The 22,995-nt window shown below is 40.3% G+C and overlaps 1 protein-coding gene across 4 annotated transcripts; it reads left to right on the top strand.

The window, feature by feature from the left end:
• The first annotated feature begins 1,050 nt into the window (after positions 1–1,050).
• On the top strand, positions 1,051–22,587 carry fscn2 (fascin actin-bundling protein 2, retinal). Of its 4 annotated transcripts, XM_023949727.1 has the most exons (7): positions 1,051–1,301; positions 11,521–11,619; positions 11,710–12,436; positions 20,626–20,782; positions 21,496–21,617; positions 21,714–21,881; positions 21,964–22,585. In XM_023949727.1, exons 2-7 carry the CDS (start codon positions 11,527–11,529, stop codon positions 22,167–22,169), a joined length of 1,473 nt encoding a protein of 490 aa, XP_023805495.1. In that variant the 5' UTR covers positions 1,051–1,301; positions 11,521–11,526; the 3' UTR covers positions 22,170–22,585. The 4 variants fall into 4 exon arrangements, with proteins under 4 accessions (XP_023805495.1, XP_020567910.1, XP_020567914.1 ...); XM_020712251.2 differs by having other exon boundaries at positions 21,496–21,881; positions 21,964–22,587; XM_020712255.2 differs by lacking the exon at positions 1,051–1,301 and adding an exon at positions 7,342–7,590 and having other exon boundaries at positions 21,496–21,881; positions 21,964–22,587.
• Positions 22,588–22,995: the final 408 nt, after the last annotated feature.

The raw sequence follows: 22,995 nt of genomic DNA, 5'->3' as shown, positions 1-22,995 counted from the left end.
CGTAAAAGTCTGCAGGCCACAAACAAACATGGCCAGTTATTGTCCTTTTATTTTGAAACTGTCCTTTATAAAACAGCTTTAGCACTAACTGAAACGTCGGTGTCTCATTTAAATGTGTCTATTTTAGCAATGTCTGCAGTTTGGAAACATTTTGGAAGCAATCTAAAGGTAAAATGGATAAAGGTGCTTTTCAGTTCTAGTTGCACCTCCTTCAGTTTAAAAGCTCTTTAAACGTATTATTTGGCCAAGAAAAGAAAAAAATAAATGCGTTACATATATGTTGTGCACTTTTCTTTCTTCCGGAATAGGTTTTTATTGAGCTTCTCATAAGCTTTAAATGTGAATATCTGTTTGGGCTTCTCTACACACAGATATATTCAGCAGTTGATCATCGCGGATGCGGGCCTGCGTTTGTTTGCAGCGAAATGAGGAAACATGGAGACGAAAAAAACGGTAATAAAGTCAAGACAATAGGACGTTTTCGACGGCAGGGTTAACGTCTAGGTAAATATTACATCAGGTTATGTAATTTTGGGCCAAATCGGAGAAAATGTCTGATCTGAGGTCGTACGACTCCTGATAGATGTGTTGCGACGGTGGCAGAGGCAGAGCGACTGGGATATTGCCTTTCCTCCCGGGCGGAAAAACAAGGCGAGCACAGACGGGGAGGAGCTTCGCAAATGTTTGATTTAGGTACTGTGACCAATCAGAAGGCGAGATTTATTGAAAGGCGGGGCCGCTCAGCGAAGATTCCACCAATGACAGCGACGCGAACAGTCCCTGCCCCCACGTGGGGTTTGAGCTCCAAACAACATCGACTCGGCTGTCAGCCAATCACAGGCGCGCGAGGTGTTAATCTTGACGCGGATTGGCTGGCTGCTTTTCACAGAGCCCCCTTCACTCATCACGTCGAGCCCATCGCTATTAACTCTTTCCTGCCACACAAGAAGGCGCTGCGTTCCCCCATAAAGCACAAACCCGCTCTGTAATAGCCAAATGTGAATTAATGAATGATTCAGAGGCGGTTTGTTTTTAGAAACGCAATACATCAGTTAATCCGCGCCGTTTCAAAGCATCTTTTCAGACACATCTAAAGAAAGGATAATATAGTATAGACCGGAACACATGAGGCGACCAGAGACATTTCTGAAGCCTTTCTAAGCGCGTGCTTCCTTGATTATAATCAAGTCAGCATGCAAGGAAACCAAAGAGACTGAAAGGCACACAAGAAGCGCATGCCTGGCAGTGAAGTGGAACCCACATTTGCACCCAAACTGTCAGTTACAGCATGACTTATACAGGTGAGACACTCAGGTGAGGTAAGAAAAACATTTGAATTGCAAGGATGTTTTTTGTTCATGTAGCGGATTGAAGGCTTTAACAAAAAATGCCATAAAAAACAAATTTTAAAAGCATTAATAGCAGCCATTTTAAATAGCACTACAGTCCTTCCCTCCTACGCTATGCAGTCCCACAGGCACCAACGCTGACAAACCAAGCATCAATCTTCTCTTTCGTTTTTGTGCGACCTCCAAAATCCATACAGCCAGCGTTCTCATTAGAAGAGCATCATAAGGCCTACACCGCCTCCTAGTGGTGGCTTTGAGTACTGACATTTCAACTTTCTCCTTTGATTTCAGTGGCAACCCTTTAATAAGTGTGTTTTTATATTTATTTATTTATTCAGTCATTCGTTTGTCTATCATACTTCCATTTTTATCCATCCCCTGTCTCAGAAACCATGCATTTGTTTTCAAACGGAAGAAGAAGTTCTTCACCTCGTCCTTTATCCAAAAAGTGTGTCAAGAAGAGAGAAATGTGATGAAGAGGCAAACTTGGATGGAGGTATTTTGATACAAAGCGAGATGAGAAAGGAGCCAGGCTCAGCGCTCCACAAAAAGAAAAAAAAAGGTTGACACATTTTTTCTCTCAGAGAACGTTGTCTTTTTTTTTTTATTGTTTTGAGTTGTTGAAGCTCGAGCGAATTCCAATGCTTCTTTAGACTCGTTCTCACTCAAGAGAGTCGAATAATGAGGCGCTGAAGTCCTGGAAATGTAGGAGTCGGCTTCACAGCCTTCAGAACACGAGACCCTATAGAAGGAACAAAACTGGACACTTATCGATCCTTAGATCGATCCGTCTGACTCAAGTTGTTAATTGAATATACCATCACTTAATCTTTTCAAAATGAAATAAGTCGATTATATCAATATTGGAAAATAACATTTGGATTGAGACATTATTTTACTGTAACGTAAGAACGACTGATGTGATGGCACCAATGTGTGGAAACAGAATTTTCCAAAGACATGTGACCGTATAGTGTGGTAAAATGTTCTAATTATGTTCCATTTGGATAATTATGATGTGGGAACTACATGGATTTGACATCAACTGGTTGAAGTTTTGGCTAAAGATGTCCTGAACTCATTTTAGGTCAGTGAATCAGATCAATCAACAGGAACCAATATGGCCAAGGAATCGTATCGTTCTTATCGCTGCTATTATGTAGAATAATTTTCACTGGAGTTCAGTTAAAGTCTCACTCCAGTTCTCTTTTGATCTACACTGAGTGCACAAGTATTAGGCAATCTGTATTTTTGAGGATAAATTGTATTGTTGTGCCACTACAGTGCACTTGGTCGATCTAAAATGTAGGGAAAAAAACCTCAAACCTGAATATTCAATAGATAAAAGTATTAAAAGTGAAGATTTGGCTTTCTTAAAAAGATAACTACGTTTACTCAATTATTAGGCAACTTACAATGTGCAGAATTATTCTGCAACTCAAAGAAAAAAAGATTTTCCCATCTTGCAGTTTTTTTATACACCTGTTAAAGTGAGAATAACAAACAAACTTTACAAATAAACTTTTTCTGAAATGCAAAGAGAAAATCTCAGTGACCAATATAGCCACCTTTCTTTTCAATGACAGACACAAGCCTTTCGTTCATGGAGTCCGTCAGTTTCTTGATCTGCTTGGGATCAACCTTTTGTCCAGCTGTGACCATCACCTCCCAGAGAGGTGTACTGTTTACTTTCACTGTATATCTCCCGCTTAAGATGGGCCCAAAAGTTCTCAATAGGATTTAGGTCAATAAAGATGGGGGCTGTGTCATTAGCCCTTCCATCTTTAAGGCCTTTGCTAGCCAGCCTCGCAGTAGAGGGCTTTGATGCAAGTGATGGAGTGTCTTCTTGAAAGATGCAGACTGTTTCTTGAACCACTGCTTGAAAAAAGTGTTGTCTGAAAATTGGCAGTAGGTCTGAGAGTTGATATTGAGTCCATTATTAACTCGAAAAGGTCCAACCAACTTATTTTTAATGATACCTGCCCACACCAGCACCCCACCTCCACCTTGCTCCAGTCGAAGTGGAGCTCTGTGTCCGTTACTGATCCAACCACGGGCGCCTCCATCCGGTCCATTCATGTCATCGGCCCACAAAGCCTCTGAAAAGTTCTGTCTTGAGATAGTTCTTTGCTCGTTCTTGACGTTTCAACTTGTGCATTTTGTTAAGAGGTGGTCGGGTTTCAGCTTTTCTGAGAACTGAACATCTCGTACTTCCTGATACTCCAGGTAGGTTGCAGTTGTGGGATATGGCAGCACTGGTCGAGAAAGCGTCCTGGTTGCTTCACGCTTGATTCTTCTCAAACCTTTGGCAGTTAATTTGCGTCATTTCTTCTCCACATGTTTCTTGCATACCCGTTGACAATTTGCAACAAAATACGTAATAATTCTTTGAACGGGCCCCAGTATCTTGGATATTTCAAGAGTGCTAAACCCCCTGAAAGACTTTTTACAATTTTTGACTTGTCAGAGTCAGTTAAATCACTCTAACGGCCCATTTTACCTGAGGAGAAGAACCTGCCACACACAGTGTAATTTTAAATCGTTCTCAGTGGTCTTTTAACTATGATTATACCATTTTTTGCTAAAACCTTTTTATTAAACTGTTGTTTTCTAGGACATAGTTTCTGCAGAGCAGCAGTAGTTCATTCGAAATTCATCTCTGAGTTGTGAACGGAACTGGAGCAACGCCACCACCAATTCCCATCATCAATCTGTAGCTTACAGCCCCTCACAACCTCAACCTAGCATTACCAGTGCATCACAAATGTCAACCAATATCGTAGCTTTCCAGCCGTAGAGGTTTGAGCCAGATTCCAGCTCAGACTAGGAAAGACGTTCATGGATCTACTTGTCTACAAGTGGATGCATCGGAATGGAGCAGAGCGGCAGGTAGCTTGTTGCCTGCCGATTGTAGTTTCTACATAACAACTACAATCTACAATTTTACTCGTCTGCACCTGATACGCCAAAAATGGGAGTAAAGAAACACTCAGAAATGCAATTTTAATCTTTATATGTGTCCTCCATCATTAGAACATGTTTAAAAAAAACATGTTCATTGGAGCGGGTCTTTAAATTGTTCAGGAAACACAAACTAAAGGACGACATAGCACAACAGCTTCCAACCAGAGTCTCTCCTTCATTCAACCCTTTGAAATGAACTGAACACAAGAGAACCGACCAGGAGGCAGACATGGGGCAAAGTGTATGAAAAAATGTGGTGGTGGGGGGGGGGTTGCACTGTGGGGTACGAGGCAGCACCCCGCAGCCCCAAGTAATGGCAGAATAGAACTTAATAGGGTAGAAAAGGGCTGGCGGCTGTTAACTCAGAAACGGTCATTTTTAAATTCTCCCGTTCTTCAAGACTCTCCTTCCCCTCTCCTCCATCTTTCCGTGCACCTTGTATTCCTTTAACACTTCTCATCCATGTCTGCCTGTGTAATTTGCAGACTCTCCCTCTGCCTCCACCCTTAACCCCTCTCCCACCACCAGCCCTTCTCCTCTCTGTCTCCCATCTGCATGGCTACCACCTCTCTCCCTTCCCTGCGAGCCATCCAGCCTCCCCCCTTTTTTTCCTTCCTTCCCCTCTCACCTCTCATCCTCCCTCCTCCCCCACCTCTGTGTCTCCTTGGAGGAGGTGTAATGATAGCTATTTGAGTGTCATCAGAGGATCGCTGTAATGGCTTCTAAAGCACCATCCCACGGTTGCCACGGTGAACCTGGCACAGCCGCTGTCCCAGAAGAAGGAGTGGAGGAAAAAAAAAAGGAAAAAAAACATCTGGTTGGCCATCGACAGGCGTCGGTACCGACAGCGGCAGCAGCAGGAGCGGCGGCACATCAGCAGACGATGACGCAGCCCCCAGGGGCCACAGAGAGCGAGCTAATGATGCGTGGGATAGGATACACACGAGGAGGAAATACAGTAATAGTGATAACAGTTATAGTAATGAAAATAATAGCAATGATGACAATAACAGTAAATGACTTTTTGGATTTTAGCGGGCCTGCTCACCCCTCCTCTTTCTCACTGACTGGATTTTTGTTTAGATTTTGCAGATAGGAATCAGGGGGAGGTATACGCATGATTTTAAGGATGCAAAAGTAAAAATCTGATTTCCATTTTAATGCAAATGTGTTGTTTTAGAGCTGTGAAGTTCACGAGAACTCTCCTAGTAACTTAAGAAAAGAAGTGAGCTTCATTAAACCTTTTCAGTTTGCAGTTTCATGGATGTTTGATTCAACGTTTCAGACCTGAGTTGGCCTTTTTAGAACTGGGATGCCCTCTATAGGTTGCCTGGGTGAATCCTAAAAACTGATGATCAGTTTTGTTACAATGTTTCTGCTAAATTCCGTCATTTTTATTGCAAATCTGACCCGTTTCTGATTGTTCTGTTGAGCCTTGGTTGAATATAAGATTAAAAATGTAATGTTTTATGTCACTTCGAAAGAAGCCAGAAGAACTGAATTCAAAGCTGAAGATGGCCTGAAAAGGATTAAGACCACAATGGTCTCATGCATGGTCAAAATTGCATTTCTGAATATCTCTTTATTCAAATCACTGTGAATCAGGAGCAGATGAAAAAAAAGACCATTGGAAAGCTAGACGTAGGTTTAGGCTCACTCGGCTCCACAACTCAGTGGTAGATTTCTAATAAACTCCTGTTGCTCTGCAGAAACTATGTCCTAGAAAATGACACAGTTTTGTTTTTTTTGGCTAAAAAAGGCATTATCATCAATAAAAGACTACTGCGAACGCTTTGAATATAGATAAGAGATGATCATTTTAGAAGCTGAACTACCTCTGTTTTCGCTTTGTCTCACATAGTCAGGGATTTATAAGATTGTCACATATTGTTTTATTTTTAGAAGATCAAAACTGCTGAAATATCAGTTCATCTTTGTCTTCATTTTGTGTTAAATACACAAATATGTGGGTTCATTTTGAAATCTTGAATTTAACACTGAAATGCTGTCATTAATCTCATTTTATTTTTCAATATGAAGCTGCTTTGTGTTGTTATCAGCACAATTCAACACTTTTCTTGTGTAAACTGTTTTGATTTGGTTAAGTTTACCCTTTATTATTTGTGTAACATGAATTTTTATATTTGTGTAACAGGTTCTCGTTCACATGTCAGTTTTTGTTGTTTGTTCTCTCCCATCTCATTGACTTAAATGTATTAAAAATAGTCGTAAATGTTGGTAATAACAAAAAACGAATGGAAAAATGGCGACCAATATTGGAGCCGTACAGTTCTGATCCAGATTCTATCTCAGACGAGGAAAATAAAGACGTTCATGGATCTATTTGTCTACATGTGGATGCATCAGAAAGGGGCGGAGCAGGGAGCTTCAATGGCAGCATCAATCTTTTTCCAACTGCAATTTTTCATCTGATCCTGATTCACGATTTGCATTAAGAAATGTAATTTTATGCTTAATTTTCTTCCTATATGTCCTCCATCTCTGGTAAAAATGTCACAAAAACATGCTGAAAACAAAAACACCAATTTGATCAGAGTTGTGCTTTAAGATATTGAGTGTCCATGGTTCCTGTGCAGTTTTTTTTAACAGCATACTTGATGACATCTCTCTTTTCCTTCTGATTGTGCGTTTGTGGCACCAAACAAAAAACATATTGGTTCTTGTATGACGTTTTCCGAACAGTTTTTTCTGGAACGCTGCAGTTTTCTGTTTGTTTCAGCAGGCTGGGGGTGCGTTAAACTCCGTGTCAGTGAGAGCTTGAGCGCACCGCTGATGGCATTTCCCGCGGCAGTTTACGTCTGGGTCGGGAAAAGCAAATCTCTGCGTGGCTGGTGTTTATTGTGAGTGCCCTCTGACCTCTGTGTGCATGCGGTGATATATTTTTCTGCGCCGCAGTTGGTTTTTCCAAGCAGAGGAAGAAGGGACGTGTGTGTTTCAGAAGAGGGGAGGGATGGCTGTAGTAGATTAGCCAGGTTGGGATGATTGGGTTGGGGATTAGACGGATTCAGGAACAGACACGACTGTTTACTCTGAAAAGAGGATATGTAATAGGCTGATTGGGAAGGTTGATTACACACACACACACATGCATTCAAACCCCCTATGTTGATTAGCCTGCTGCCCTCATAATATCCTCCGCCTCTCTTAAATTCAGATGTAAAGTCTCCCCCCGCTGTCCCTCTCAGACACAATTCTCATTCGGACTCAGAGAGCTTGCAATCAGAGAAGGTGTGTAACCAAACCCCCGCACAGACAGGTAAGGGGAGCCGCACTAAGGCTCAGAGAGAGCTCTGGTTACCTGCTGCAATGTGAGCAGCGTTTCTGTCCTGTTTGTGTGTCGAGCAAAGAGGTGAAGTGCAGAGTTTATTTGCTGAGACTGAGGAGCAAACTCATGGCAGGTTAGAAAAATGTAGAGAGAGGAGGGGATGGGAGGTAAAAGCTACAAAAGGGGCTTCAGAGTGGTGATTGTTTCAGCGGTGGTGCTCATGTTGGGAGGAAAAAGGGCAGGAATCACCCAGCGTCTTCTGCATACCGCCGATGTGAATCCAGGACTGTTCGGGATGTTCTGATGAAGAGGGATCCGGAGGAAGGTGAAGGAGATCCAAGGTGTTTGATGGCATTGATCCAACGCAAAGGTCGGAGTAAAAAAGGATGCAGCTTGGAGCCAAACAGTCCTGTGAGAAATTAGTCTGCAAAGGACGGAAACCAGACCGAGGAGAGATCAAGGCTGACGCAAACTGATTAAGGCACACCATTAGCGGCAGTGAAGTCCAGCTAACGGGCAAGATAACAGAAAGCAAGAGTCAGCAAGAGAAGAAGAAGTTGAGAGAATTACAAGAGGACGCCTGGTGAAAGAAGCCTCTTAAATCTGCGAGCTGGAATTAGAGCTGTAGGAACTGCAGAGAGAAGCCACAAAACCACAGTAAGTAAATTAGGAGCCTGTGGCTGGAACAAAGTATAATGAAGCATAGAGCGGAGGGAGGAATTTGTGGTTTAGGGAGTGCTTTATGTACTGCACCTTAATGAATTGATTGCCAGCTTTGACAACTTTTGCATTTCATCATTATAACATAACGTTTTTTTTCACTATTTACAAATACTGCTGTATTTATGGTGTGCTTTCAGAGTTAAAAACATGGATCCTTCTCCTTGGTCCCATCTGCTTCCCCTCATGGGCCAAGTGGAATTATGGGGGGAACTTTTATACCTGAAATCAAACTTCTTTGATTATCTTTTTTAAGGTTTTGGGGTCTTTTATTTCCTTTTTTCTCATTTTCTTAAGGACTATGTCTGATAATAATTGTATTTTTGTGTGTTTTAGCATATTCTTGTTGCATTTTTCTGATGATGGAGGACATATAAAAAAATTAAGCTCAAATTTGCATCTCTGAGTATTTCTTTATGCAAATTGTTGTGAATCAGGAGAAGATGAAAAAATTCAGTTGGAAAAAAGAACATATTCGTTCAGTGGAAAATACGCTGGGCTGGTACTAAGCTCCCTGCTCCGCACCATTCTGATGCATCCACTTGAATACAACTACGTCTTCCTCATCTGAGCTGGAATCTGGCTCTAAACTGTATGACTGGAGAGTTCCAACATTGCTCGCCATTTTTGTTGCACCAGTAATGTTGTGCTGATTTCACATCGAGCATGTGTTGTGTATTCAAGAATGCGCTAAATGCGGGTTGTTGAACTGGACTGCCCTGCCAGTTGGAAGAGTCTTTGTGCGAATTGTCAAAGTGGTGCAAAACTGGCTCCGGGTTTTTTCTTTTACAGCTTCTTTCCGATATATGAAAGACTTAGAGTCATTTAATACAAAACGCATTCAGTAATATCTCCTTCGTGATCATTTTTTAAACGGTTGACACTTCCGTAAATACAGAAGGACACTACCCATAAGTCAGTACCTAATCCAAGTCCCTGATTGGTCAAAGCTCAACCGGTTTAACTTTAACATATAGTTAAAGTTAAAGTTATAGTTATAGTTAGTGGTTGCATTTTGAACATAGAGTACGAAAACTGACTTAAAATCATGTGTTGTGATTGAGCGCGAGAGTTTTTAATGTGAAAGCCCAAAACGAGAATTCACGTGCAATTACATAGACGTTTCATTGGAAGTCGTATCTTGAACGAGCGTTGCCGAGCCCCGTCTGAGCGTGGCATTAGGTCTGTTGGTGTGAGGGGGTGTAGGCTAGCAGAAAGGAGTGTAAACTGAGAGCTCTCAGTTAGGGGGCGGGATTGCTTCACACCAACAGTATTGCCCACAACTCAGAGGCGCATTTCTAATGAACTCCTGCCGCTCTGCAGAAACTATGTCCTAGAAAAAAACACAGGTTTTTTAATTAGCTAATGTTATTTTGAGTGCCGCCAAGTAAAAAGACTGATGGAAATTCATCTTGGCCACACACCTAAATTACCTGCGGCTCAGATGCACATTGCTGCATATTTTTAGTGCGTCCGAGGCAAAATGTTATTATTAGTTGTACATATTGTAAGGGGTAATTTGAAAAAGCAGGGGGTATTCCAGAAATCATGTTTTAACTACCCTGATTTTAACCCTGAACTCTGGCTGAAATCCGCCTGAACTTGCTTACTCTGGGTATGTCGGTTCCAAAAGACTGGATATGAGTTAGCGTAATTACGCTGGACTTGCACGTGCACGGCAAGTACATAAAGACATTCTCAATGGATCACCGATTTCCAGAGTCTCCATGGAAACGCGTGGAGAATAAAAGAGTGAGACGAATGAAAGAGTGAGAAACAGTGAGACGGAGTCAGAGATTTTAATGACGGCGTATGAAGATACGCCCATCAAGAAAGTAATACAGCTGCATCATCAGCAAAAGAAAATGCTTCTGCTTGGAGAAAAGAACGGACAAAGTAAACACATGAGTTTCTATCTCTTTTCCATTTTCATTGTGACGCGCACATATATATATAAAACTTATCCAACTTAAATGAATTACTTTAATTGGTAACACGTAATTTAAAATAATATTTTTTTACAACTCAAATTTACATATTTATCTAACTAAATGTAATATTACTCCAATTCAATTAAATGTTTTTCCATCTTAATTTATTGTACTTCTTGAACTCTCATATGTCTAAATTTGAACCTGCAGATATACTAATTTTTATAACAATAAAATGAATAAAACAAAGCAGATTTGCAATATGAAACGTAATATAGTATAATATTTCACTGACTTTGACATTACACAGCTGCACAGTAGGGGTGTTAAAAAAACTCATCGTCCTCTCCCTCCCTCTCACTCATGGTGCAGAAAGAATTAAACATAACAGGACAAATAACTGGGCAAAACACAGTAAAACAGCTAAACAACTAAACACATTTGGTCAGAAACCCACACTTAAACCCAAATCCGTCCAGACAGGGAAAGGAAATGGTATCCCACAATTCCTTGCGGTGCTGATCTAACCGCAGCACCAAAGTTCCACCTACTTAATTGAATTAATTTGAATGAAAGTAAAATAACTGTAACTTTACGTGTTATTTTCAAGCTGACTTAACTAAAAAAATTATTTATCTTTACTGAAGCAAATAATTAAGTTAGATCAATGTAAAAAAGTTTTTCTTTCCAACATCCATCCGTGGTCTTATCACCCTCTCATGGTGGAAAAATTATTATTTGAGCTTCTTCATCCACTAAATCATCTTCAAATGGACACGCCATGCCGCTTCACCTCTCTGAAAACAAACTAACCTTCAACTAAACCTGCTCCAGACCAGGTTATATGTTCAGAGCATGAGTTGCTATGGGAACTAAGCATACCCTGAAACATACCTCTGTTTTTGGAACCGAAAGCTGAGGTTATCCACCTCCTTAGCCTCAAACTTACTGTGGCAACTAGCATAACCTGCTTTTTGGAATACCCCCCAGGAATGGTTACCAAGGGGCACAGCAAATATTTTAAGTGCGGATATATTAATCCATGTATTTTCAGCATTCAAAATAAGTGCAGCCAAGAAAATGACTTTCATACTGGCCGCACGTATTTTAGAATTTACACACAAAGTCACTTCCTTTTTAATTTTGGCCAAAAAAATGACACAATCATAATTAAAAAAGACCACTGGGAATGCTTTGAAAATAGATGAAAAGATGATTGGAGTGGGTTTTTAAGCTGTGTTCCTTTTTGTCCACCCTAATACCTCTACAGGTGAAGATGCCCGTCAATGGAAATCACCCACTCAAGTTGCAGTTTGGTCTGATCAACCATGAGGGTCGATACCTCACCGCAGAGGCCTTTGGTTTCAAGGTATAAAAGTACAAGCCGGTTCTTGTTTGACTGCTGGTTGGGTTTTATTGTAAGTTGTAAATAACACCTGTGTGTTTTCTTGATTCTCAGTTAAACGCATCAGCGCCCAGCCTAAAGAAGAAGCAGATATGGACGCTAGAGCAGGACCTCCAAGATACCCAGGTGGTGTACCTACGCAGTCACTTGGGACGTTACCTGGCCTCAGACAAGGATGGCAAAGTCTCCTGCGAGGCTGACGGCCAAAATTCAGACTGCCGATTCCTCATCGTGCCTCAGTCAGATGGTCGCTGGGCCTTGCAGTCTGAGCAGTACCTCCGCTTCTTCGGCGGATCTCGGGATTACCTGTCCTGCTTTGCTCAGGCAATCACTGATGCTGAACTGTGGGCAATGCACCTGGCTCTGCATCCGCAGGCCAACCTGCTGTCCGTGGCCCGCAAGCGCTACGCCCGCCTCTCCATGGAAGATGGAGAAATTGCTGTGGATCTGAACATTCCCTGGGGAGTGGGAGCCCTTCTGACCATCGTCTACGTGGATGGGAGGTACTGCCTAAAGACCAGCGACAGCCGCTTCCTCAGCAACGACGGAAAGCTGCTGACACAGACGGAGAGGACCACGCAATACACGTTGGAGTTGAAGTGTGGAAAACTAGCCTTCAAAGATTGCGAGGGGAAGTACCTGTCTCCCATGGGACCAACAGGAACCCTGAGATCTGGGAGGTGCTCCAAACCAGGCAAGGATGAGCTGTTTGACTTGGTGGAGAGCCACCCTCAAGTGGTTCTGATTGCAGCCAACGGCCGCTATGTCTCCATACGACAAGGTAAGAAAACACTGACATTGTGCACATAAATCTGGGGTCCTAAACCCATGCATGCATAGACAGTTGATCTTTCTCCTGGAAACCTTAGCAGAATTCCAAACTGCTAATTAAATGGACAAAGTTTGACCTTAAGAGCTGGGGGGGGGGGGGGGGGGGGGGGCACGTGAGCTTGTGCTGACACAGGCTGACCTGCTCACATCCATTATGGAACAGCAAGTGACATCTGATAATGGATGCATGTAAATATGGGAGTCTCACCAACAGTTTGCATGCAGATCATCATTAATTATTGCTGATTTCCAGACAAAACCCACAGTTCAACATGAAAAGGAGAGTTACTTTAATGTGGCAAACGTTGACAGTATTCATGAAGGAGCTCTCCAATCCGCGGGAACCTAGTTAAATAAAAGACTCATTCTGTTTTAGGATGACATTTCATTGGAAGATTTTTCATCTCCTCCCAGTGGCAGCGTGCAGTTGTCCTGTTGGGTTTGCTGGAACACCTGTGTGTGATCAGGATGCTGAGCAGGAACCCACCGCTGATGCTGTTTTATGGGGATTTATGGATGCAGGGATGTTAGGAGAGGGCGTGAAGTTTGTTAAACTTTCTCTAAAATTGGTGTATTCAATACAATTAAAGTTAATGCAGCTGTTGGTGGGAGAGTCTGGGTGAATGCAGAGAAGGTTTGACAGTGTTTTGTTTGCAGAAGGTCTTCTGATTCCTTCACAAACAGTAGTACACTTCAAGTTTACATTATTAAGTATACTTGAGTATATGTACAGCAACGGCAAGTATACTATAGACCAGAGGAGTTCAAACTATTTTTTTCGTGAGCCACAAAGGGTTTTAAAAATTGTCAGAAGGGCTGCACCAGGAGTGTTTTGGTATTCCACGTCAGAAGAGAAAGACAGAACATGGTATTTGGACAAAAAAATGCTTTAACTTTGATAGAAAATTGACATATATATTTTAAAACAGAACATTTTGAAGTTTTTATTTCAAAACTGTGGCTTTTATTTTCCTTTTTGTGCCCATTGAAGCAATGGGTTGATGTTCCTCAGGTAAAAAAGCAAATTTACATAAATGCTGCGTTCATGTGCTGTTGGAATGATCTGCAAAATGCTTGTCCAACTTGGAAAACACACATTTTTCAACACCACATGAATGCAGAACAACTTTCTGCAGCTGAACTAAGCTCAGTTTACTGTATTTGTAGAACGTGATCTATGGAGAGACACCAGAATTGCAGGGCGAATAAAACGTTATTAAGGATCATCAATATCATTTATTCCATATGGCGGGTCAGAACATTTCTCGATGGCTCTCGGTGATGTGTGCCCGTTCCGTTAAAACACCATTTATGTGTAATGTAGGAAGTAACTGAGTACTTCTTGAGACTAAATTGGAACATTTTTCTTTGGTATATGAAAAGGAAACTTCAAGTATACTGCCTCCTTTTTAGTACACAAACTATTTGATACTAGCAAAGACACTTTTCCAAGCTTTTCTCAAAATCAGTGCAGGATTTTTTGTCACATTAACAGCTAGCATCTAGAAATAAGAAGATTATTGTTAAAACGAGTCAAAATCCTTTTGCTTCCTACTCTTAACAACAGAAAAACTTGATTTAAAACTCCAATTGCAGCGGTTCAATGTTAAGGCTTTTATTTTAAAGTTAATAAATGTTGACAAGTTCGGCTGGCATTCATTTTGGGGGAAAAAATGTAGATTTATGTGTGCTAGTTTTAGATTTTATGAGGTTATATTAAGATGGACCAACTCGTCCTAAGAATGTTTTCTCATTTTGTTATATCACAAAGGTTGGCAAAATTGCAATAAAAGGTTACCTTAAATATGCTAAAACAATCTTATGACAGCTTGAATTATTTAACGAATCAAATAAATCCCTTTATGCATTTGACCAATCGGATGGACTCCTTTTATGTTAGATGCTCGCCTCCCATGTAGACGAGGGTCATTTGGAGTCTCATTTAAGTTATGTTGACTCTTAATTAAATTAAACTGTTGCAGGGAAATGGAAATGATGTTTTTGGATGTTTTGCTATTCGTTTGTGTACCGCAAGTTATATCGTCATTCTAATATTGATCACTGATATCACAAATTGTGAGTTTTCCTCATATCGTGCAGCCCTAATTAGGAACATAAAAACTAAAACTATTTGCTTAGAACTAGAAAAAATATACTTGTAAAACATTTAATTAGAAGTAATTCTATCTAACATTTGCTTTTTAAGCCTATTTTTCCCTTTTTGAATGCTTGTCTGGAACTCATTGTTTCTAGATTTTGAGATCTTATTATAAGATTTCTAGTTAAGCATGGACAGATCATTTTAAAACTTTTGTGATTTTCCTCTCAAGATTCTTTTCCGAGTTTTATGCTACTATCGACTACTTGTACCTTAAACAAACCACTTTTGCCTAAGGAATGGTTTGATTTGAAACTCAATTTTTGGGTTAATCAATGTGAATCATCAATGTTTGTTAACAGTATTAGCTCCTTAAGACTTAAATTTTGGTCACTTCAGCCACTCTAAACAACGGGTGAATGGAAAAGTTCAGAAACTAGTGCAAACACACTGTTTTAGTTTCCATATACCGAGCTGAAGCATGCATCTTTGCACATTTTTAAAGCTTTTTTTTTGGGTCCATCTGCACTTTCTCTGATAAATCAAGAGTTTCTCCTCCTCTCCTGCTCAAAAACAGAGCCGTCCTGCTGCAGCGAGTGAAGCAGGCTGAATAATTAATGAGTCCAGGACCTCTGTTCCTGGAAGGCAATAGAGAGTCTGCTTTCAGAAACTCAACCTGCACTCAAACTTCTGCCCCCCAGAGTCCAGCTCTGAGTCCAGCCCTAACCCACCCAGCCACAGTCAGCATCTGTGTGACTCTGAGAGTCATTTCTGGAAGCAAAGTTGAACAATTTGGCTCTTTATACAAAATAAAAAATTAAGTATTTTGATGAACACATTTGGATTCAAACAAAACAACGTACTGTACATGTTGGCTTACATGGTTCCCCATCATCTCATGTCGTTTGGATCTCAACATGGAGATGAAATGCAAAGAAGTAAACCTTTTTAAGCCTTAAAACCACGTGCGGCATCTGTTAATAGCCAACAATCCAACTAAAAATGGAGTTTCAGGGGTTTGAGCCTGTGAGATAGATGAAAATGAGGGACACGGGACGGTGGCATCAGCTTACTATCAATAATAGATGTCAGAGCCGTCCACCGTTGATGGATTAATTATGCCTGCCCCACTTGCAGACTTGTTGGTTGGACAAAGGGAGGAAATGGAGCTCAATCTAGGCTTTGATCCAAAATGAAGCTCTATCCTATCCACTTTTCCATAGAAGTAGATCCGTCTGTGCCGGTTTTTCTTTTTTGTCTTTCTTTAAATCAGTGATCATGGGCGCCATCTTAACTCTTTTGCTTGGCCAACGCGTGTGACGAAAACACTCATCAACATTGCTATTGATATCTTCAGACTGCCAGCTTGGATTTCAGCATATCCAATCCCCTCTCCCCTCTCTTTTCTGAGTCTTTCTCTTCCTCCATCCTTCTCTCCTTCCTCCGCCTCCTCTTATCTCATCTATCCGATAGCTACTGTGAGGTCCCAGGTGAGTCCTGTCTGAGGATCATTTCTGGGTTGAATTAGTGTGAAATGGACACATGGAGCAGATAGACAAAGCATGACATTGAGTCAGGATGAGAGAGAATGGGAGTGATAGGCCCTCAGGCACATCCTGTGCGGTAGAAATACTTAAATTCAAGCTTCAGATGTTCTTAAGATCAATGATAATTGTACCAGGTATCAAACCTGCAATATCTAGTTTATTAGGTGTGAACAAGATGTGATTAAAGTATCAGTGGGGTAAACATGCTATTTTTGTCGTAAATTTTCTTTTCTTTAATCTCTACTGTCAGATTTAAAATAAAGACAAAATCACCCACATATTTTAGAAGCAAATTGGCTGGAAATCTTGATAAAAACTAAACTGAAATGCAAAAATGTATTCTATAACCTGCAGGCTATAGATTTTGTTAAATTTCTTCAATGTTTTGTTTTGCAATTGAGAATTAAAGCTTTATTTGCAAACTCGATTTCAACCTGTAAGTACCAAATGCTGCAGTTCCTCAAATGACCACTGGAGGCTGTTTTCAGAAGTAAGACATTTCCAATTTACAGAACAGTCTTGTCGTCTATTTTCAAAGCGTTCCCAGGTTTTTTTAAATTACGATTATGCCGCCAAAACCAAAGAAGATGTTTTTTTCTAAGACATAATTTCTGCAGGGCGGCAGGATTTCATCAGAATTTGCCTCTGAGTTGTGGGCAGGACTTTTGGGACAGAGGAAGCCTGCCCTCATTTCCCATCACTCTGTCCTCCTAGCTTACAGCCCTTCACAACCCCAACATAGCATTACAGTTGCAACAGAAATTGTGAGCAATACGTGATAAAACAAAGACCTACATCATGGCTCAGTCAGATATATGCATTCTTAATTTACTTTATGTATGTCCTCTGTCATAAAAAACAAAATGCCACAAGAATCAAGAGTCATTTGAAATTAGTATTTAAAAGGTAGAATATACCCTTTATTAAGCTAATGTACAGTCTGGCACAGAACCTTTTGCTTTGTTTTCTATTCATTACATATGTAAAGGGATAAAACATTATTATTTGTGTTTGGATTTTGTCTCCACTCAAACTTGTTCAATATTGGGAGCATGTTTTGTGATTGGAGGATAGATAAACATTTTGTTTGCCAACAACTCAACAAGGTGCTCTATTCTTTTACCTTGTTTTACCCAATTTCCCTTCTCCAAGTTGCTGATTTGGGTGAAGTAAAGTCCAGTTTCCCTCGTAATTATTTTAAAACAAAGTTAATTCCACTATTTCCAATAAGAAATGTTTCCAAATTAAGACAGAAATAGACAGTTTAGACAGACTGACAAATGATCGTCAAATGCTAAAAGCTCTAAAACAGCCTGGATGTTCTTTTTAACAGCTGCCAGCTTTGTTTGTGCCGCCTGTATCCCATAATTGGGAAAAGCTGAGGTTCAATGGCCTCTTATCTTGCCAAGCAGAAGACATAAAGCTATAAAACCGAGTCCAATTGGACCCAAAATGCCATGTGACCACATTTGACCATTCAGTCATTCAATAGTATAGCTGGGACTGCCGTTGGCCCCTCCCACACCTCAATGCTCACCGCGTTAAAAATGAACAAGAACCACAAACTTCCTTGCAATCTAGCCACTTAGAAAAGCGGATTTTTGTTTTTTTAACATCTGTTGGGACAGAATAAACCTGACCTCATTTCCCATCATCCCAACATAAAAGGCGCTAAATATTGGAGCCATCCAGCCGTACAGTTTTGAGCCAGATGCCAACTCTAACGAGGACAACAGAGACATTTGTGGTGTTATTTGTCCACAAGCGGATGCATCAGAATGGGGCGGAGCAGGAATCTTGTGGCCTGCCGGTTGTAGTTTTTACGCAACAACTACAAACTTTTCCAACGGCATCTTTTCATCTGCTCCTGATTCACAACCCTTTGAATAAAGAAATACTCAGAAATGCTGTTTTATTGTTTATATATGTCCTCCATCATGGGAAAAATGAACATGTTAAAAACACCATTTTGACTGGTGTGAGTCTTTAAGACAATGTTTACCCATGAAGCATTGCCTTCAATAATGTTGATTGGTTTGACAGAGAAAACACACAATTTATATGACTTTACAGACATTTTTTTGAGTCCGACATGAAATAAAGATGTTTTATCCTCTTTAATCCCCCGAGGTTCTTTTGTCTTCAACTCTGGGGTTGGTCATTATCTTCATCCTGCTTAGTCCAGCCCAAAAAAATTCCTTCCTATTTCCTGTTTCTCCCCATATCTTTTATTCGGGGGGATTGAAGGACTGGAGAGGCAGCACTCGAAAGCTGATTACATCAGAGCCCCACTGTGAAAAGGGCAAACAGGCAGAGCTCTGGGTGGGGTAACTGCATGGGGTGGGGCTTCAGGGAGTCGGGGGGGTTAAGGCGTGGGGGTAAGGGGGAGATATAAAGGATGACCAGAAGAAAAAAAAAGGACAGAAAGAGACAAAGAGATTAGTGTTGTTAAAAGATTAACTAAATGTAGTGGGGATATGTTGAGATTTATCTAATTAGGGATTTAGTCTCCAACAATCTGCTGGCAGGGAAGCAAACATTTGTTTACCCTCTGCGTTCATCTAACGGACTTCCTTGTTGCACGATTTTCTGGATGATACAAGAAAAAAACAAAAAGGTTTGATTTAACTTTGATGTTTCAAGATAAAGTTCCAAAAGGGGATTTTTCAAGACGTACCTGGAGATAAAACGAGGAGACGGTGGATTGGTTTCACCAGTTGGTCAACTTAAAAATACTGCATTGCTTGTTAAAAAATTGGTCATCCCCCTCAGGTTGGAGGGGTTTAGTTATCGCTCCCTCATAAGCAGCTTACAGGGTTTGGACAGAATGAAGTAACAGTTACGGGTAACTTTTATCAATCAGCTTAATGGTGATGTGAGCAATCTGGGGCTCTTATTCCTGAATTAGAATTAAGGCTTCTCCAATCTAAAAATGAATTTTATTGGGAAAAATGTATTTTGTTTTAAACTTTTATTTAATCTAATATCATAAATTTAAATGACATCAAAACTAAATGCACTTTCTGCTCAAACGCAGGGTATAAAGGTCCTTAAAGGCCCAGGTTTTGTGTGTTTTGAACGTGTTCTTGTGGCATTTTTCTGATAATGGAGGACCAATATAAAAGGCAATTAAGCGGAAATTGAGTATTTCTCCTATGAACTCCTACAGCTCTGCAGAACCTATGTTTTAGAAAACGACACAGAATTTTTAATTTTGGGTCAATACAGCATAATCATGATTAATAGACCACTGGGAATGCTTTGAAAATAGATCAAAAGAGTCTTAAAAAGACCTTTTTAGAGTTAATAACGCCACAAATTATTTTATCATTTATTATTTCTGCTTCAAATTTGCTGCTCTTTCTTGTTGTGTTGTAATGCCTCCTTTTGACAAAGCTTCACAGTTTGGTAAACAAAAGACATTATGGTCATCAAAGTGGGCACCAACCCCCCCCCCCCTCCCCCCATTCCTTCTTTCTCCTCCTGCACGGCAAAAACCTAAAATCTCACCAAGTATTTTTGTCTTGATTCTAGTTGAAATATATTTTTGCACATTATATGAGACAACAAGTAACTTTTCAGTATGAAGTATCGACTTGTTTTAAAGGCCCACTTTGATCATCTTTTGATCTATTTTGTAAGTGATTTTTTAATTATAATTATGCAATTTTTAGCCAAAAAAACTGTATGACATAGTTCCTGCAGAGGGCAGGGGTTCATTAGAAATTGGCCCCTGAGTTGTGGTACAGAGCCAGTCCGCCTTCCCTTCCCGTCATCCATCTGTGCACTCTTTCTCCTGCTAGCTTACGGCCCCTGACACCTCCAACTTAACATTACCGGTGCAACAAAAATGGCGAGCAATATTGGAGCCATCCAGCTGTACAGTTATGATCCAGATTCCAGCTCAGACGAGGAAAATTAAGACGTACTACAAATGGATGATTCAGAATGGCTCGTCCAGCTCATTTTCTACGTCACAAATACAATCTTTTTCCAAATGTTTTTTCTCGACTGCTCCTAAGTCACAATAATTTGAATAAAGAAATACTCAGAAATGCGATTTTGAGCTTAATTTTCTTTACATATGTTGTCCATCATCAGGAAAAACGCCACAAAAACATGTTAAAAACACAATTTACATTGAAGACAATTAATCTTTTGAATATCTGGTTCATTTATTTGATCTTGCAAACATCTTATAGATCAGATATATTAAGAAAGTAGTTTTTTTACTCATAGTTTACATATAATTTTGACAACTTTATTTTTAAATGTGTAATTTTAGCTTAAAATATGATTTTTTTTTAGGTAAAAGCATATGCATGCATATAAATGTAAAGCTAATGAGCTGAAAATCTCCTGTTCGCTCCAGTTAGTGTTCTTTTTGCAACCATGTTGATTTGGAAATCAATGACCTGCTCATCAGTGGAACAGTTTTGGGCTCATTGTTTTGTGTTTGCTGTGTTGCATGTTATTTTTCTGTGCCCATCCCAGGCGTGAGTCTTGCCGCCAATCAGGAAGATGAGACCGACATGGAGACATTTCAGATGGAGATCGACAAAGACACCAAGAAGTGCACATTTCGCTCCAGCCTGGGGAATTACTGGGCTCTGGTGGCTCACGGCGACATCCAGAGTAACGCTACAGAAGTGTGGGTGAAAAGGGTTCAGAAAGATTGTTTAGACTTGGGCTCTGCAACCTTCAGTGCTTTCAGAGCCATTTGGTCCAGAATCAAATCCCAGGAAAAATCTCACTGTTTGGAAAAATAAATTAATTATATTGTTTAAGGCCATTAAGTCACTTTTTAATAAAATGTATGCTATAAATATTTAAAATTACTAGATTATAACAGTATTTTATGTTTCTATATTAACCTTTTGAAAGTTTGTTTTTTTAGCAGCACACAAGTTCCTTTTAAAAAAATAAATCCTGTGTCAAATAAAGAGATAAAGATCCGCCTGATTTACTTGAATTCTAAATCAAACCTTCATTTTACTTAGTTGTCTGACGTGTGCATTTTGGAGGAATGACAAAACTTTCAATGCTCTCTCTCTCTCTTCATTTTGTGCAATGTCAGAATTTGTAAAGAAAAAAAAGCAAGATCAGCTCAGTTTAAAAATCTAAAAATAGATTACAAAATTTAACTAACAGACCAGTTGTTTATTTAGATTTTTTTGCATTTTTCTTCAAAGCCACAGAGCCACAATGGAGGGATAACCGAGTGGCTCTGGAGGTTGCAGACCCCTGATTTAGTCATTTGGTAGCATCATTTTAACCTTTTAAATTCATCCTCTGAGCATCATAAAAGGAAATAATAGGATTTCAGACTAAAATCTTGTTGTTGATTTTTTTTTTCTGCTGCAGATCAGCAAACACAATGTTTTCACTGGAGTGGTTTGGCCACAAGGTGGCACTAAAAGCCAGCAATGGAAAATACATCTGCACCAAGAAGAATGGCCAGTTGCTTGCAGTCAGTGACTCCATTGGTAAACTTTTCTGCTTGGCCTCTTCTTTCCAGACTCCCCTGCCTGCTCTATGGTTGTTTACAGTGTTGTTGTTGTTGCTGTTGTTGTCCTTCCCAGGTGAAGATGAGCAGCTCACCTTGAAGCTCATCAACAGACCGATGCTGATACTCAGAGGAGAGAATGGATTCATCTGCCACCACAAGAGCTCCAACACGTTAGATGCCAGCAGATCCGTCTACGACATTTTTACACTTCAGTTCAGCAACGGGTCCTACCATATCAAAGGTCAGGAGGGTTCACTCCTATATGAAGACTGATTTGCCCCCCTCCCTACTCTCTCCTCTTCATTTGCTGGGTTGTCCTACAGGCGTCGACGGCCGGTTCTGGTATGTGAACAGCGCCGGGTTGGTGTGTTCAGACGGTGAGGTCCCAGAGGATTTCACCTTGGAGCTCCTGGAACATGGCCGCCTTGCTATTCGGGGCAGAAATGGTAGATACCTGCGTGGAGACCAGGGAGGGACCCTCAAAGGAGATGGACTTGGTGTGAGCAGCTCTGCCCTGTGGGAATATTAAAACAAACCCATCATTTCCACCTTAACCTGCCTTAATCTGCCACAAATTGACCCTTTAGAACTCATAAATGCTTTAATGCTACTTTTAATTGTAATAAAAAATAGAGTTTGGCGTTTATCTTTGATCTTTCTCCCCCCCCCCCCTAAGATGTATTAGGCGCATTCATGAGGGAAAGCAACAAAAGTGTGTAAACTCCTACCTTTACCTTCATGTAATCTCTGGTATGGCATAAAAAAACTTCAAACCTTTTGGTGTCTTTACGTTTTTTTCAGCACTTTTTGCAGGAATCAAACACTTCAGACTAACAATGCAAAGTATATAAGAGCGGAAAAGTCAAACAGGAGTTGGTTTAAATATGTTTATGTCAATGTAAATTGTGTTCATTTTATTGAAGAGATAAGTAGATAAGTTTATTTCTGCCTATTAACAGGCTTCGGTTTCCCGGGACCCTGGGCTAAGAAGAGGGAGGGAGGGATGGATGGATGTCTGCATATGTAATATTTAGAGTTGCTGTGTTTTATGCAGAATTTTGAAGAAACTTCCTGCAAAACAAGAACATGCTAATTTCAGACAAAATTAGCAAATTGCAGGAAGGAAAAAGTTTCATAGTGGTCAGTAATAACTTTTCCATTTTCAAAGATGTTAAGCCAAAAAATATTATGATGTGCATGTTTAGATTTTTGCTCTATGAAAGAAAGTTGCATTCCCACTCACTCATGCAGGTGAAGTCATTTTACTTTCTGAAGTTGAAACTATGGAGAGTAAAATCCGATGTTTACCGTAAAAACTCTCCTCTTTTTTTGTTATATTTCACCACTTCTTTGGA

The sequence above is a fragment of the Oryzias latipes genome, chromosome 19, assembly GCF_002234675.1.
Source record: "Oryzias latipes chromosome 19, ASM223467v1".
Lineage (NCBI taxonomy): Eukaryota > Metazoa > Chordata > Actinopteri > Beloniformes > Adrianichthyidae > Oryzias > Oryzias latipes.
Note: the sequence above shows the minus strand (reverse complement) of the source record. Positions and strands in the feature narration are given on the sequence as shown.

What these genes read in the sequence shown, in the direction of transcription:
- fscn2 (XM_020712251.2), top strand. Translation starts at nt 11,527, where the DNA reads ATGCCCGTCAATGGAAATCACCCACTCAAGTTGCAGTTTGGTCTGATC. An exon ending in CAGAGGCCTTTGGTTTCAAG is followed by an intron (nt 11,620 to 11,709) that starts GTATAAAAGTAC and finishes CTTGATTCTCAG; the next exon opens with TTAAACGCATCAGCGCCCAG. An exon ending in CTATGTCTCCATACGACAAG is followed by an intron (nt 12,437 to 20,625) that starts GTAAGAAAACAC and finishes TGCCCATCCCAG; the next exon opens with GCGTGAGTCTTGCCGCCAAT.